General features: G+C 41.7%; 1 protein-coding gene across 10 annotated transcripts in view; it reads left to right on the top strand.

Annotated features, from left to right (window-relative positions):
• ncoa7b (nuclear receptor coactivator 7b) overlaps positions 1 to 18,820 on the top strand; it is a 53,161-nt gene that overhangs the window by 30,269 nt on the left and 4,072 nt on the right. For 5 of the 10 annotated variants that reach the window (XR_012396159.1, XR_012396158.1, XR_012396157.1 and 2 more), the window contains exons 9-15: positions 490 to 953; positions 8,103 to 8,274; positions 11,743 to 11,890; positions 14,145 to 14,267; positions 14,925 to 15,077; positions 15,152 to 15,247; positions 18,336 to 18,409. Coding sequence is in view for 4 of the 10 variants with exons in the window: in XM_073933781.1 (XP_073789882.1) it covers positions 490 to 953; positions 8,103 to 8,274; positions 11,743 to 11,890; positions 14,145 to 14,267; positions 14,925 to 15,077; positions 15,152 to 15,247; positions 18,336 to 18,409 (1,230 nt within the window). In the remaining 6 variants the exon portion in view is untranslated. Of the gene's footprint in view, positions 1 to 456; positions 954 to 8,102; positions 8,275 to 11,742; positions 11,891 to 14,144; positions 14,268 to 14,924; positions 15,078 to 15,151; positions 15,248 to 18,335; positions 18,410 to 18,820 lie in introns of all 10 variants that reach the window. The other 5 variants (XR_012396156.1, XR_012396155.1, XR_012396154.1 and 2 more) reach the window with 1 other exon arrangement.

The raw sequence follows: 18,820 nt of genomic DNA, 5'->3' as shown, positions 1-18,820 counted from the left end.
TGCATGCATGCATTACATAAACACAAATGACATTTTGAACGCAAGTAATGATAATGAATAGTTTGACGGCACCACTTTCTTCATTTCATCCACTTCATTTTGGGTGTTTTTTGTTCTGTTTTGTTTCCTCTATTTAATTTCGCCATCTCCACCCCCACACGATGATGCTGATGATGATGATGATGTCACCGTTGTTGATGATGATGCGGATTTCACTGATAATGTCACTGATAATGTCATCACTGATGTCACCGATGATGATGTCGTCACTGATGTCATGGATGATTTCGATGATGATGTCATCACTGATTATGGTGATGATGACGTCACTGATGATGATGCTGATGGTGATGTCACCGTTGCTGATGATGATGTCATCACTGACGTTGCCGATGGTGATGTTGCGGATTTCGCTGATGGTGTCACTGATGATGTCACCGGTGATGATGTCATCAGTGATGAGCCTCAGGATCTCTGTCCGTTGTACAGGCCGGGCGAGTGGGAGGAGCTTCCGTCCGAGCAAGATCTCAACCCTTTCAGTCGCTATGAGTCTCTGGGCTCGTCCAGCCTTCCGATTGTGCTGGACGACATCGAAACGGCCGTCGTCGACGCTTCAGACAGCCAGATCGCTGACAAATCTCCATCTGATGAGGGTTTCACCGAACTGGAGCTGCTGCAGAGCGACTCCAACACCTCCTGCTCCGGTCTGCAGGGGGCGATGCTGCAGGAGCACACAAAAACACCCGAGGACGAGGATGAAGGACTTCACAACAGATCCACCGACGATAGTGTTGAAGTGACCAAAAGAAGGAGCCAAATGTTCGCAAATAGACCGATTGTTGAGGAGAGTAAAGGGTCAAACGCGGAACTTTCTGAAGCTGAGAAGCGCAAACGTGCGAATGAAGCTGAGATGAAGAGCTGGCTGCTGAAGAGAATGCAGAAACCAATCGAAGGTGAGTGTGTGTGTGATTGACAGTACTGATCGGCCAATTAGAGTTGAGCATTGCATGATTGACAGCACTGATTGGCTAATCAGATTTGAGCATTGCATGATTGACAGCACTTATCGGCTAATCAGATTTGAGCATTGCATGATTGACAGCACTTATCGGCTAATCAGATTTGAGCATTGCATGATTGACAGCACTTATCGGCTAATCAGATTTGAGCATTGCATGATTGACAGCACTGATCTTTGGGCATAGTTACTTCTGAAAATAATCCATTTCAATATCGAGTTACTCTCCAATAAGTAACTAGTTGCTTTACTTAGTTACTTTTTATGGTTAGTAATGCAATGCGTTTCTTTACTTTTGTGTTACTTTTTCCTACCTGGGGTGCGTTTCCCAAAACCATTGTTAGCCAACTAAGGTCGCAAGTCCTGTCGTTACAAACATAGTTTGTTGATTTGCCTTTTCCCAAATCCATCACTCCAACTAACATTCGCAAACTGCTTCGCAAACTTGTGCACTCGCAACTATCCCTGTGGAGCTGTAGTTAGAAACATAGTTCCTGGTTGTGTTCTATTCCCACTTATACCCCCTATGCCCTATTCATTTAGTACACTCTAACATTCAAAGTTGGAATTATGAAAAGTAAAAAAGCATTAAGCTCATCTCTCTTAGGTGTAATTTGCTTTCAAACTATTTTTACAGTTCAGTTTTAGCGATCTTCATGTTGACATGTGCTCCCTTCGCAGTGTACTTTGAAAACATTGATGTCATTTTGAACACAGGCTCATGGCAAAGCTTTAGGTGACCTGTTATTTAAAATCGGAATTTATGTTACGTCTCCAAAGCTTGTAAAAACAAACAGCATACCTTAATTCTTTTAATGTATAGTAGGTTATTTCAGGGCCGGAGTGGGACTCATTTTCAGTCCTGGAGTTTCAAGCCAGACCGGCCCACCTCAGTCCACGTTTTCTTTTTTTTTTTCTTTTTTCAAGAAAACAGCTGCTTTAGAAATTCAAATGTTCAGCAACCCTAACAGTATTATATGTCTTTACAATAAAAATGAAAAAAAATCAATAATAGTTTTACAGATAAGATTCTAACACGGGTCCGCAGCGTTCCAACGCAATGTGCTTACCACTGGACCACAATGGCACTATAAAAGTGGCTGTTTGGGGTCGATAGTTACATTACTTCATTATCATTAACTTTAGTTAACCTGCAGGCTGCATTTTGCTCACGGGGCTGCGAGAAAATAAATAAAAAGAGCGGCGCTGCAGCAAAATAATGAATAAAAAGAGTAAAGCTATGGTCAAATAAATAAATAGATGAAAAAAGTGTGACTGCTGAGAGTGCAAGCAGCAAGGAACACCGGCCCTCACGGCCAAAAAACAGACCGGCCCACCGGGAATTCTCCTGGGGCCTCATGTATCAACGCTGCGTAAGCACAAAAACTTTGCGTACGCCAGGTTTCACGCTCAGAATCGCTCACGTTTGGATTTACTAACAATGAACTGAACGTGGGAATGTGCGCAGCTTCACGGCAGCTTTCTGGCAGGCGTACGCACATTTTTTGTGCGTGTCTGTTTTATTTACATTGGCGACTCCTAGAGGCAGTTGTGTTAAATTGCTCTCTACAAAGTGTCTGAGCATTGCAATGGCAGCTGTATGAGACGGGTTCATCTAGCAGGTATATAAGGTTTCCATACCATACAGTTGACCAGCCAAACATTAAAGCGCAATTTGCAGCGGTCGCCTGTTTTCCCAATGTAATCTGAGCGATCTACTGCACACACATTGCTATAAAGACACTATCTGAAGATGAACTTGCATGCGTGAATCAGAAACATTTCCATTCAATAAATGTGCAAATAAAATATGATGCACAGACTTATTAATGATTCCTACTGGTCTTTCTCGTGAAAAATAGTGGGCAAAATCTGATATGTAGCGGGGGAAAAAGAAGAAAGAGTTCATCAGATGCTGGATTCGAGCCGAGTTCATGCTCGAACGTGTCAAAACATGTTGACATGCGTCTTACGAGCCACGCCACTGAGACTGTTAAGGGTGCCGCAACATTTTACAGATATAAACCACACTATTTATTTTTTTTAACTCCACTCAGTGCGATGTTCAGACCCAACTGTGTTAACCGCATCAGCTAAACTCTCCCACTCTATTTTTTTCTTTTGTTGTTAATTCCGGAGAACAAACTTACAGGTCTACCTCTGAAAGGAGCACCTCTAATTCACTTCTGTTCAAAGTTTCTCTTTTTGCTTGCTTTTGCCGTTGCTTTTTCGTTGGGTTTTGCCAAAGTAGAGTCATTAGCATATTCATACGGGGGAGGAGGCAGGGAGGGGTTTTGTGCTCGTGCATGTTGCGCTCAGTTTCACGTTCATTCAGATGTACAAAAGAATATGCGTGAGATTCGGCGTACGCAGTGTTTCATACATCTGAATTTTTTTCTGCGTACGCACATTTACAGCTTTGTGCGTACGCAATGTTTTAATATGATTTCCACGCAAGTCTTCGTACATGAGGCCCTCTGGTCCTCCCGATTAGCCAATCCGGGCCTGGGTTATTTATCAAGTATCTCTACTGTATATGACATGGGCCTGCTGGTTAGAACTTTCTGCTGTGGTTTACATGAGTCAAATTGGAAAAGTTTTTAAAAAAATAAATAAATAAACAATGTCCTACATAATAATAATAATAATAATCATCATCATTAATGCTATTAATATTATTGTTAAACTATGATTTTTTTTCATTTCTAATACATAATAAATAATAAATATTCAATTTCATTTCTTGATAAATCGCCTCATTATTTATATGATTTAAATATAATATTAGAACACGTGTTAGCTTTTGTTAGTGATTTTATGTTTTAGAATATGACATGTCACTCTCTATAATATTTGTAAAGCAAACACAGGCCCTATATGTGCCATATATTTCAGTTGATATGGAAAGCGAGTGCATGTTTTTACCAAATCTAATATTGGATCTTATTTTAAATGTGTGTTTGTGTAAGGCAATATAATTTGCACAAAGAAATGACAGGCTTTAATTAGAGCGTCATTATGGGCATTTTACATTATAACTAACGTGGTTCAAGCGATGGATCTGCGACAGAGAAACTATGGGTTTTAGGAAACACTCATCATTACATCGTTCTTTTCCCAAATGTACCGTAATAGTTCAGCTGCGAGTTGCGTCGTGGTTTGGGAAATGCACCCCTGGCTGAGACTTTGGGCTCTATTTTGACGATCCATGCGCAAAGTGCAATGTTTTCAGAATAAACCAATCAGAGTCTCATCTCCCATTTGTTTTGCATTAACTATTGTTAACAAGCATACATTTGCATTTTATTGCATAATGCATTAGTAAATGTTGAACTATGATTAATAAATGCTGCACAGGTAGTGTTTAAGTGTTTATACTTAATTCTGGATAGTAAATACGTTCACTAATGAAACCTTATTTTAAAGTGCGACCAAACAGCAATTCCTGCAATCTTTGCCATGTGTTGTGATGTTACTCTCTGAAATGTATTCATACTATTTCCACCTTTTAGAGCAGCTGGTGTCGAAAATGCATGCACAGTGTGCTGTAGTGCTGTCTGTGTAGTTGTCAGACCTGTGTGTGTGTGTGTGTGTGTGTGTGTGTGTGTGTGTGTGTGTGTGTGTGTGTGTGTGTGTGTGTGTGTGTGTGTGTGTGTGTGTGTGTGTGTGTGTGTGTGTGTGTGTGTGTGTGTGTGTGTGTGTGTATGTGTGTTTGTGTGTGTTTGTGTGTGTGTGTTTAACAGATTAGGCTTTATCTGGCCTCTCAGCAGGAGTTAATAGTGACATTGGAAAAACAAACAGAGCATGAACACTTGCATAAGTTTCCATATGTCAGTCAACATGAAGCCACTTCTGCACCTGAAGATCGACGTCTCCGATTTAAAATGTGTTAAAAAAAATTATTCATGCAATATTGTTAAATACGTAATACCTTTGTATATAAATTTATATATACAATAAAAAATACTATGCATATTTACAATTACTATGCAAGTCAGAATTATTCACCCCCCTTTAAATTTTGTTTCTTTTTTAAAATATTTCCCAAATGATGTTGAGCAGATTCAGGAAATGTTCACAGTATGTCTGATAATATTTTTTTCTCCTGGAGAAAGTCTTATTTGTTTTATTTCGGCTAGAATAAAAGCAGTTCTTAATTTTTTAAACATCATTTTAAGGTCAATATTATTAGCCCCTTTAGGCTATATATTGTTCGATAGTCTACAGAGCAAACCATCATTATACAATAACTTGTCTAATTACCCTAACCTGCCTAGTTAACCTAATTACCCTATTTAAGCCTTTAAATGTCACTTTAAGCTGTATAGAAGTGTCTTGAAGAATATCTAGTCTAATATTACGTACTGTCATCATGACAAAGATAAAATAAATCAGTTATTAGAGATGAGTTATTAAAATTATGTTATGATTAGAAATGTGTTGAAGAAATCTGCTCTCTGTTAAACAAAAACTGGGAAAAAAATAAACAGGGGGCGAATAATTCTGACTTCAACTGTATATAAACACACACACACACACACACACACACACACACACACACAAACATACATATAAACATTTATAAAATATAAATTCATAATGATAAATTAATAAACTCATATTCTGCAAACACTGAATAATTGATCATATTAGATGGTAAATTAAGTCGTTCACTGGGTCTTAAAAAAAAGAATGAAAAGTTGAAAATAAACAGATTTAGAGAAATTTAAGTCCCTTAAAAAGTCTTAAATGCTGTTTTACAAGGTCTTACTTTTTGTATATTTTTTTGTTGTTCAATATATAGATGTATGCTAAAGTTTGCCCGAAGTTTATCTGTGAATATTGTGATGCTGTAGTTTATGAAATCTATAAAATCCTGCTAGATTGTGTGTTGCGCTGCTTTGCTTGCTGCACTAACCAATGAAAGATTTAGAAATTAGCCACATATTTATTTTTTTCTAGTTTCTAAATTGGCGATATGGTGGTGCAGTGGTTAGCACTGTGGCCTCACAGCAAGAAGGTCGCTGGTTTGAGCCCTGGCTGAGCCAGTTGGTGTTTCTGTCATGGAGTTCATGTTCTCCCCATGTTGCCGTGGGTTTCCTCTGGGTACTCCGGTTGCCAAACACATGCCCTATAAGGGGAATTGATTACCTTAATTGTCCATAGTAAATGAGTGTGTATGGGTGTTTCCCAGTCCTGGGTTACAGCTGGAAGGGCATCCACTGTGTAAAACATATGCTCAGGGCCGGAGCAAGCTGACACTCTAGGCAAAGGACGATCACGCCGCCCTCAACCCGAAAGTGACCGGGGGGCGCTCGCGGATATAACGGAGGACGCGGGTGGTGAGGGAGGTGTTGCGGATGCCGCCCTCTCTATTCTGCCGCCCGAGGTGCGGATATAGCTGAGGACGCGGATGATGAGAGAGGTGTCGTGGACATTATTGAGGAGGATGCAGGTGGTGACGGAGGTGTCCCGGACATTCACACGGGGCGTCAGCGTCAACGCTACTCTATTCACTTTGAATGGGTGACGTCAGGCGTTGCCAAACTGCATTGTGGATCCGTGGCCGCCGCTTAAGAGGCGTTGCTCACTGCAGAAGTTGGGACTAGCTCAAGTTTTCAAGCGCCGACGGAAGCATCAGCCAATCATATCGCTGTATGCAAATACACCAGCTAGACAGTGGCCTTTTGCTGACTGAATTTCATTGGCAGACGCTGCTATGACGATCACTTCAGCCCCAACTTCAGACACGCCTTCAGTCAAGCGTTGACGCTGAATCCCCGTGTGAATGGGGCGTAAGCGGGCGCCTAGGTCGCCTCTATAGACGCGCCGGCCCTGCATATGCTGGATAAGTTGCCGGTTCATTCTGAATTGGCGACCACTAATAAATAAAGAAACAAAGCTGAAAAGAAAATGAATGAATGAACGCTTTCTTAATTCTAAAATATGCAATCAGCCAATTTTCTAGTGTTTCAAGAGTTCGCCCTTAGCTGATGATTGATTATGGAGCGTGTTTGGCATGCTGTGTCGGGAGAGAGCCCTTAGCTTGTAAGATCCTCGAGCCCGGGGCTCGTTGCAGGGCGAGAGGGGAGTCTGAGTTTAGTTAGGTCTCGAGAACTCCCTTGCTTGATATTGTTGGAAGTAGAATATAATGCTATGAGGTGTCTATGCTGTCAATTTAGATTTGTCAATGTACTTATGTTACACGTTGTTGGTCTGTGGGAGGAAACCGGAGAGCCTGGTGAAAACCTACGCAAACACGACATGCAAACTCCGCACAGAACTGCCGACTTGGCCAGGTAGTGTCCGAGCCGGTGACATTCTTGCTGTGTGGCCGTGGTGCTAACCACTAGGCCTCTGTGCTGCCCTGTCAAGGAAATGGGAAGAGTAGGGGTGGAAGGGGGGATTCTTCAAGACGAAGATGGCTGACGTAAGATACTCTGGTTATGTATAGTGGTTAAGGAGTCGTCTGATTGGTAAATCAGTGTTAGCTAATGATGACCAGGTGCTATCAATCATAAGCGCCCGTGCTCCTCTCCAAATTAGTTTATAAATAAACTTCACAAAAAACATCAGTCAGCCTCGCATGAAGTAATTAAAAAAAAAAAAAACGAGTCTAATTGTTTTGTATTCTTCTTTCCTATTAACATTTCATTGGGGTAGTCAGGTAAATAAATTATTAATATAATAAATAACCATATACTTCTGAATTATATTGCACTGAAACAGTTATTACAAGCTGAGGCTTTTAATTGTGCTTTCTTACAGTCAGTATTTAAATATACTGCAAATTTTTAAATACCAGTTGAAACCTAAACTGGCGATAAGGTCTTAATGTATGGAGTTTTACTCTCTGACTTCTGTTCATACCCTGTAAGTGCATTCAATGGCTATACTATCAAATTTAGATTTGATATGCGTGAAAATGCCAATTTGTCTGAATGCTTTTTGTTGCATGTACCCAGTTTTGACCAGCAGGTGTCGCTGATGTGCTGTTTTGAGCACTTTAATATGGTGAATCATTTTGTGAACAATTGGTTCAGTTGTTTTGAAGAGCTTTGTTTCTCCAAACTGTACTCTACAGACATGCTGCTGTCCAATGAGGAGAAGAGCAAAGCTCCGCCCATGTTCCTCTGCTTTAAGGTGGGGAAGCCAATGAGAAAGTCCTTCGCCATTGGTCGGACGTCTAGCCCCACCCACTCCTACACTAGCAGAGGACGCCACCTGGAGTACTGGTTCGCTGTGCCTCAGGAGAGGTAAAAGCGATGCTTGTACTCTATTACGATATATTAATTATTGATTTTAGGATGTGCAGGCTGACTTTATGGAGTTTGTCACAAAAGCATTTTGTCTTGAGAGTTATAAAAGGCATTAATTGTGTAATGAAGCCCAATTGACGGAGGCTATACACTCAACGGCCAGTTTATTAGGTACAGCTGCTCGTTAACACAAATTTCTTATCAGCCAATCACATTGCAGCAACTCAGTGCATTTAGCCATGTAGACATGGACGATCCGCTTGCATTCAAACTGAGCATCTTGTTTGTGATGGAATGGGAGATCAAGGATGTGCTGACGGCAAATCTGCAGCAAACTGCATCATGCTGTCATGTCAATATGGAGCAAAATCTCTGAGGAATATTTGCTGAATCTATGCCATGAAGGATTAAGGCAGTTCTGGAGACAAAAGGGGTCCAACCCAGTACTAGTAAGGTGTACCTAATAAAGTGGCCAGTGAGTGTATACGAGTTATGAAAGCAAAAGATATCCCTGAATGGCTTGTTTTTATATTTATTAAATTCAGTTCACCTTTATTTTTATAGTGCTTTTATTTGATTTCATAGCAGCTTAATATGGATGAAGAAAGGAGAATAAAAAGCCCCAACAATAAAGAAAGAGTCCAGCATGCAAATATATTATAGCAACGCCTTTACCTTTAACAAGAGGCTCATGTTTATAATGATGACTTTATCACTTCATTATGCTTCGGACAAGAATTTTCATTCGGTGTATCTCTATAAAACAATGTTATGTTTCAGTTTGTTGTGTGCACTGATGTTATGCAGTTTCAGAATGCAACATTATAATTATGTAATGTAATGTGTATTTATATAGTGCATTTATTGTGTTTGGCCATACACCCAAAGCGCTTCACGATCATGGGGGGGGGGGGTCTCTCCACACCTCCACCAGTGTGCAGCATCCACTTGGATGATGCGACGGCAGCCACAGGACAACGGCGCCAGTGCACTCACCACACACCAGCTATTGGTGCAGTGGAGAGACAGTGATAGAGCCAATTCGGTGGAAGAGGATGATTGGGAGGCCGTGATCGTAAGGGCAGATAGAATCACATTTAAAATGGATAATAGCGTACGATTAATCACATTTAAAAAAAACAAACATTTAATTGATTGACAGCCCGTATAGATCTATATGTATTTATGATATAGCTAAATAGAAATCTGTCCAATTAATCAACATTTGATTTAGATTTTGGCCTCCAACTATTGTGAAAAATTATCAACTTAGATTAATGCATCATTTCCTGCCCCCTTTAAGCAGTCGTCTGCATTTGCAGTTCCGCAAAGCTCAGTTTGACGTGAACATCAGCGAAATCATGTGACGTGACTTTTGCTGCATGGGAAGTAAATATGTACATATGTATGTACAGTATCCTAGGTTCAATCATTTGCCGGATACTCCAATGGTTGAACCTAGGATCAAGGAGGAACAATGCGGTTTTCGTCCGGGCCGTGGTACACTGGAGCAGCTCTATACCCTCACCAGGGTGCTCAAGGGTTCATGGGTGTATGCCCAACCAGTCCACATGTGTTTTGTGGACTTGGAGAAGGCATTCGACCGTGTCCCTCGTGGCATTCTGTGGAGGGTGCTCGGGGAGTATGGGGTCAGAGGCGATCCGTTGAGGGTCGTCTCGTCCCTGTATGAACAGAGTAGGAGTCTGGTTCGAATTGCCGGCAATAAGTCAGACTTGTTTCCAGTGCATGTTGGATTCCAGCAGGGCTGCCCTTTGTCACCAAGTCTGTTCATCATTTTTATGGACAGAATTTCAAGGCGCAGCCTTGGGCTGGAGGGGGTCCGGTTTGGGGAACACAGGATTTCATCTCTGTTATTCGCAAATGATGTTGTTCTGTTGGCTTTATCAAACATCGACCTTCAGCATGCACTGGGGCGGTTTGCTGCCGATTGTGACGCGGCTGGGATGAGAATCAGCACCTCCAAGTCCGAGGCCATGGTGCTCCACCGGAAAAGGTGCTTTGCCATCTCCAGGTTGGAGGAAATTCCTTACCCCAGGTGGAGGAGTTCAAGTATCTTGGGTTTTGTTTACGAGTGAGGGAAGGATGGAGCGTAAGATTGACAGGCGGATTGGTGCAGTTGCAGCAGTAATGCGGTCGATGTACCAGTCCGTTGTGGTGAAGAAGGAGCTGAGCCGAAAGGCAAAGCTCTCGATTTACCGCTCAATCTACGTTCCTACTCTCACCTATGCTCATGAGCTTTGAATCATGACCGAAAGGACAAGATCTTGGATACAAGTGGCCGAAATGAGTTTCCTTCGAAGGGTGGCAGGGCGCACTCTTATAGATAGGGTGAGGAGCTCTGACACCCGGGAGGAGCTCGGAGTAGAGCCGCTGCTCCTCCACATCGAGAGAAGTCAGCTGAGGTGGCTCGGGCATCTGTTTCGGATGCCTCCTGGACGCCTACCTAGGGAGGTGTTCCAGGCATGTCCCACCGGGAGACGGCCTCGGGGAAGACCCAGGACACGCTGGAGAAACTATGTCTCTCGGCTGGCCTGGGAACGCCTCGGGATCCCCCCCGGAGGAGCTGGAGGAAGTGTCTGGGGATAGGGAAATCTGGGGTTCTCTCCTAAGACTGCTGCCCCCATGACCCGGCCGCGGAAAAGCGGCAGAAGATGAATGAATGAATGTATATACAGTAGTCAGCATTTAAAGTGCATCAAAACAGTTTTTCAGTTGTATTATTGTTCAATAATTAATTATTGTAAGACTAGAATGGGGGTTTTCACCAGTTTTAGAACCACTTTAGATCCACTTTAAATGTTGATTACTGTAGATTGTGCAAAATATACAAAAGCTGCGTCCCAAATGGCGCACTATGCACTCATGCACTATGTACTTATGCACTTACACACTCAACAGCATAGTATATCTATGTAGTGTCGTCCCAAATGGAGCACTGTTTTTTTTACTAAGCGGAAATTCAAACCGTTTCCCTGATGACGTTTGACTGTTGCCAAATCAGTGAAATAAATGACAGAATTATCAAATAATACCTGCCGTGAATATAACTGCATTCACCATCGGGAGGCGCTATAATCATTCTTGTAGGAGAATTTCGCTTTCACAATCAAAAACAAATAAAGTTATCCAACATGTGTGCCTGATAGCTCCGTCTCTTCCGCTACGTGAGCAAACCTGCGGTCGTTGAGTGCGTGAAGTGTCCATCATTACACACTTCATTTTAGCGGCTGAATGAGGGCATCATCCGGGTAATTAAAGTGCACTTATTATTTTTAGTGTTTTCAGTGTGAACACACTACTTGCACTATTTATACTACAAAATGCCGTAGAATAGTGCATAAGTATGCGATATGGGACGCAGCTATTCATTCTCAGCATGGAGTCAAGTCAGCTGTGTTGTGTTGAATATGAGTGTAAGTGATCTGTCCTGCCGTGTCTCCTTAGGGTGGACCACCTGTACTCGTTCTTCATCCAGTGGTCTCCAGACACGTACGGTAAAGATGCGCAGGACCAGGGCTTTGTAGTGGTGGAGAAAGACGAGCTCACGATGATCGACAACTTCTTCAGTGACCCGGTGCCTCGTAGCTGGGAGGTCAGAAACACCTCACAGAACACAGCTAATGATGCCTGTGCTGAACCGACCTTCATTTAAATGCCAATAACCACTGGAGCAGCAATGTATAGATGCCACGACAAGTTTATACCCATACTCCGCGGAGTTAACATAGGATTATTTTAACACCCTATTCACACGGGGGTGTCTGCGTCAACGCTTCCCATTTACTTTGAATAGGTGATGTCAGGCACTGCTATTGTGGATCAGTCCGTGTGAATCGGGTGTGAGGGCCCACGGCTTTGTGGGCCCCCAAAGATATGCTTTATTAGTTTTAACAGTACTAGCAGGCAGCCCAACCTCAAATATTCTTTTATAGGACCCCAAAATTCCTAGTGGCGCAAACATGCACACACACATACTTAAACACATACATATGTGCACACAAACACATATATGTGCATGCACACACACATAAACATACATAAGCATATACAAACACACATACAAACACATATATGTGCATGCACACACAAACACACATGTAAACACATAAATATGTGCACAAAAACATATATGTGCATGCACACACATACACAAACACACATACATGAACACCTACATATGTGCACACAAACACATATGTGCATGCACACACACATAAATATACATAAGCACATACAAACACACCCACAAACACATATATGTGCATGCACACACAAACACACATGTAAACACATAAATATGTGCACAAAAACACATGTGCATGCACACACACACATACATAAACACATACATATACGCACACAAACACATATATGTGCATGCACACACACACAAACACATACATAAACGCATACATATGCGCACACAAACACATATATGTGCATGCATACATATGCACACACAACCTCATAAACAAGCACATGCATACACACACACTTACACAAACACACATCCATAAACACATACAAATGCGCACACAAACAAATATATGTGCATGCAAACACACACATACAGATATACATAAGCACATACACACACACATAAGCACATACAGACACACACACAAGCACATATGCGCATGCAAACACATAAACTAACATGTAAATGCATACATATGCGCACACAAACGCATATGTGCATGCACACACAAATAAACACAAATATATAAACACATACATATGCGCACACAAACACATATATGCATGCACACATACATAAACACATATACATGAACACATACATATGCGAACACAAACGCATATGTGCATGCACACATGCATAAACACATACATATGTGCACACAAACACGTGCATCCACACACACAAACACACATACATAAACACATACATATGCGCACACAAACACATGTGCATGCACACACACATACATAAACACATACATATGCGCACACAAACACGTGTGCATGCACACACACATACATAAACACATACATATGTGCACACAAACACATGCATCCACACACACAAACACACATACATAAACACATACATATGCGCACACAAACACATGTGCATGCACACACACATACATAAACACATACATATGCGCACACAAACACGTGTGCATGCACACACACATAAACACACATTAATAAACATACATATGTGCATGCACACATACATAAACACATACATATGCGCGCACACACACATGTGCATGCACACACACATACATAAACGCATACATATGCGCACACAAACACATATGTGCATGCACACACACATAAACACACATTAATAAACACATGCATATTTGCACACAAACACATATGTGCATGCACACATACATAAACGCATACATATGCGCACACAAACATATGTGCATGCACACACACATAAGCATACATACATAAACACATACAAATGTGCACACAAACACATATATGTGCATGCACACACGTACGTAAACACATACATATGTGCAGAAACGCCTATATGCATGCACACACACTTAAACACATACATAAGCACATACACACACACAAACACATTTGTGCATGCAAACACACAAAAGCACATGCATACAAACACACATACACATCAACACACATGTAAACACATGCACACACAAACACATATATGTCCATGCACACACACAAAAACGCATGCATATGCACACATATACATGCACGCACAGACATAAACACACACATATGAACACATGCACAAACACACACAAATAAGCACCAACATATTTTGTAGTGACAAACCTGGCAACCCCATCTAACCCGACTTTCCTTGTGTTCGTGCACGAATGTTATTGTAGATCATCACCATTAATGAGGCCAAGAGACGGCAGAGCTTCAGCTTTGAGGACGAGGAGCCTGTGGATCTCCTGCCAGCACTGCTGGACCCAAGTGCACTGCTAGAGGACACACACATTGAGAAGGTCTGCTGCCTTTCTGATTAAGATCTCATATTTTACCCTCTTTACAAGATGTAAGATCAGTCTTTGGTGTCTCCAGAATGTGTCTGTAAAGTTTCAGCTCAAAACACCCATCAGATCATTTATCATACAGTGCAGGATATGCCCATTTTGGGGTCACAACAAGGTGTAGCTGTTTTTGTAGCCTGCGCCTTTAAATGCAAATGAGCTGGTTCTCCTCACCCACCGTTCCCAGGTGTGTGCGTGTGCTTGTGAGGTCGCATTTCAATGTGTAAAAACTGCATGATGATTCATTCATTCATTTTCTTTTCGGCTTATTCCCTTTATTAATCTGGGGTTGCCACAGCGGAATGAACCGCCAACTTATCCAGCATATGTTTTACTCAGTGGATGCCCTTCCAGCTGCAACCCATCTCTGGGAAACATCAATACACACTCATTCACAGTTCTTACACCACGGACAATTTAGCCAATTCCCCTATAGCGCATGTGTTTGGATTTGTGGGAGAAACTAGAGCACCTGGAGGACACCCACGCCAAGATGGGGAGAACATGCAAACTCCACACAGAAACGCCAACAAATAAACTGACAGCAGTGTTGGGGGGGGGGTGGAGGTTTGAAATCTCTGGTGTGTGAGTGTGTGTTTCTCTCCTGCACAGTTGTCCACTCGTCTGCCAGCCCGTGTTCAGGGTTATCCGTGGCGTCTGGTCTACAGTACAGTCGTACACGGCACCAGCCTGAAAACACTCTACAGGAACCTGATGGTGCTGGACTGTCCTGTGCTGATGGTCATCAAAGACATGGACAACCAGGTACACACACTGCGGTCCAACCGCTGCCTGTGTGTAAAACTGCTGTCATGTTAACACTCCGTTTCCTCCGTCAGATTTTTGGAGTGTTTTCCACACACCCTTTCAGAATGAGTGAACACTACTATGGCACAGGAGAAACCTTCCTCTACAGCTTCTGCCCCGAGATTAAGGTATGCTACTGAACAATATTGTGGAACACACACTTGGAATCTGCAAGGCCAGACAGAATCTGTGCACAATATTTCTCTGGAGAATTTAGCAAAAAACATCTGCAAATTTATACAGAATGATTTTGGCAGTTTAGTAACTAATAATAATTTAAAGTAATACCTTTTTATTCTTTATTTAACAGTGCAAATTCAATTAGATCCACTTCTTTGGTAAACAAAGCAAGTCTCCCATATAGTACATCTTTTAAAACACAAAACAAAAATTAATGAAGAAAGTCTGTTGTTAAAGAGCCATGACACCCCCCACTTTCGGTTCAGGTCTACCTCAGAATTTTTTCAAAAGATGCATCATAATGGGCGTGGAGCTCTACGAGGGCAGGAGTGGGCGTGGCCAGAAGGGGAGAAGAAGGGGAGCGAACAACTGTAGTCAGTCAGCTCACAATATGAGACACAAACTGTGAGGAGACGCATGAGTTTATAGTTTACAAAGTTACAATGCAAAGAAATAAACAGTGATTTACTGCCCTGCCTTAATTGTTATTCGTAAATTTATATACAGATAACCACAGTTTATTTCATTATAAGGTAACACTTTACAATAAGGTTCATTAGTTAATGCATTTACTAAAATGAACTAATCATAAACAACACATGTACAGCATTTATTAATCATAATTGAACATTTACTAATGCATTATTAACATTCAAGTCCATGCTTGTTAACATTAGTTAATGCACCATGAGTTAAAGGGCCATGAAACCCCCTCGTTTTAGCAGGGTGTTTTCACACCTCTACTTTGGAAAAAGTCAGAAAAGTGGGCGTGTCCAGCTTTGTTTAGGGGGGAGTGTCGGAGGAACTAAAGTGGGAGGGTGTGGGAGTGTCTATTTGGGCACGCGCTGAGTTTCAGTCAAAATACACACACATGAGAAAGTGATGGTGTTTAACCTACATGGACATCTGTAGTGGAATTATTTGCCAAATTATTAATTGTTGGACTTTAACTGCAGTTCGGCTCTTTCATTCAGGGAATTCATTCATGTCCCTCGCGACAAACAAGATATTTGATTCGAGGAACTGCTGTAAGCGTATTTTTCATGCAATGTTTGATACCGCACGGCGAATGAGAGAAAAAAAAACTCAGCATTTCTCGGAAACTTAGATGCACACGGCAGGTAGTGTCAGAAAGCCGCGTGTGTTATTCCGGTCACTAAATGCGGTGCTATGTTTGCACTCAGTGCAGTAGTTAACTTAATTCGATACGAACAAACTGAATTAACAAAGAGCACTGGTCGCTCACTTACCAAATCTGTAGAGACAGGACAATCACCAGCAGCTAGAGCCGCGTGCGTCTTTATGAAGAGAAGACTAACGTTACAAGCGAATCCGGATCTCAGCGTTTGCAGATGAGAACAGCTCTCAGGTAAACAATGTTCCTCCTTAGACACATAAGTTATTGTTGTCGAGCGTCGCGTACACTGTTAATCCACACGTGACTCCAGCTGAGCTCTCACAGAGAGAAAATGAAAACGAAACTTAATGGCAGCAGACTATAAAAGCAACACTTCACGCTTGTTTTGCCAACACAACGTGGCGTCTCTGTCGTCTAAACACTGTGACAGTAATGAATATTAATGAAGTTGCACAATAGAGCGCGCTGATTGGTTTGAACCAAGCCTTACTCATGCATTAATGCAGCACACTGTAAGACGTAATAAGACTCACTCTGGCACAGACGTCCAGTCTGCACGCTGGAATACACGCTATTATCTCATGACCGTGACGCAGCTTCAAAAATTAGTTTCAAACCGGAAGTACGAATTTGCTTGAAATAACGCAAAAACAACCAATTTACACTTTTTAGTGAAATATAGGTGTCCTAATAGTGTTTTTAGCAGTGTGGAACACATATACGACTGTCAACAGCTCAAAACATGTGTTTTGGTGTTTCGTGACCCTTTAACATGAACTAACAATGAACTACTGTATTTTCATTAATTAACAGTAACTTACATGAACCAATACTGTAGTAAATGTATTGTTCATTGTTTGTTCATGTTAGTAAATGCATTAATTAACAATAACTAATGAACCTTATTGTAAAGTGTGACCCATTATAAAGATAATGGTGTTCATGTAAACACTATAAATGAGGACTTCTCCCTCAATCCCCGGGTCTGAATGCAGACTCAGTGCAGCAGGTCTCTTGTCTGTTTTAACCATTAGCCCTGCTGGTAATCTGGAGGATTTAGGTGAACACAGCAACACAGCGATGTGTCTAAATGTGAACTAACTCCTGATAAAACACAACGTCCGCCATTCTCCAATTCTCGTACTGCTCTCCTGACAAAAAATACTTGCTGCACACACACAGCTTTGCTGTATCGGTCCTGACAGTATCGCAGGGGAAAAACATGCAACAAACCCTGTGGATCATGGAAACAAACACATGTGACCCTTCATGAACAGCTAAATACTGTGTGCCGTGGGTTCGTGTCTCACAGTTTGGCACTGGCAGGTCTGTCTTGCCTTCAGGAAGCAAGTGCAGTCATGAATAATTAAGCAGCCGGCTCTTCTCATAGGATAAGAAAACTCCGCTATGAATAATAATGAGAAACCGACTTGTCATCTTTGCGCTTGCAGTTTTGCTCTCCGTCACCGATTTTGATCCGCCCATAAAATCAATTTAAACCCAGAAGCTGAAATTAGCTGACAAAAGCTCAAAACTATCCAGTTTACCCACAATTAAAGCTAACAGGTGCTAACAGTGTCTTAACTGATGCTCAACACACACACACGTAAATCTGTTAACATCTCAAAAAAAAGTACCAGAGGGTTTCGTGAACCTTTAATAATAATTAAAATATATGAATAATAATCAAATTAGTATTATATGTTTTCCACTTTGTTCTGCATGCTTTTAATGAAATAATGCTCTTACTGTTTTGTGGCCAGTGAAGAATATTTGAATGCCTCAAGTAAACAGCTATTGCAAGTGTGCACAATGTTAGTTTTAGGCCCTGCTGACGACTCTTAAGTGAGCTTTTCAGTTGATCTTCAGTGAATGGCACTGTGTGTGTTTGTCCTCAGGTGTACCGCTGGACAGGGGAAAACTCCTACTTTGTAAAAGGGAACACAGATTCTCTTCAGATTGGAGGAGGAGAGTGAGTATAGAGATACTATGTTTGTCCCTCGACTGTACAAACTCGGCATGAAACAAGTTTATAAGGTTTTGGAACAGGTACAGATGTAGGTGGGGCTTGATTTTGTTTAAGTGTATTTCAAGTCTACTCAAGTGTAAACACCAGACGGCGCTCTGGGCCAGTTTTAAACACCAGATGGCGCTCTGGGCTAGTTTTTAACAGCAGATGGTGCTCTAGGCTAGTTTTAAACAGCAGATGGTGGCGCTCTAGTCTGGTTTTTAGCAGCAGACGGTGCTCTAGGCTAGTTTTAAACAGCAGATGGCGACGCTCTAGGTTAGTTTTAAACACCATAAAGCGCTCTGAGCCAGTTTTAAACAGCAGATGGTGGTCTTGGCTAGTTTTTAACACCAGACAATGCTATAGGCTAGTTTT

This window comes from Danio rerio, chromosome 20, assembly GCF_049306965.1.
Source record: "Danio rerio strain Tuebingen ecotype United States chromosome 20, GRCz12tu, whole genome shotgun sequence".
NCBI lineage: Eukaryota > Metazoa > Chordata > Actinopteri > Cypriniformes > Danionidae > Danio > Danio rerio.
Note: the sequence above shows the minus strand (reverse complement) of the source record. Positions and strands in the feature narration are given on the sequence as shown.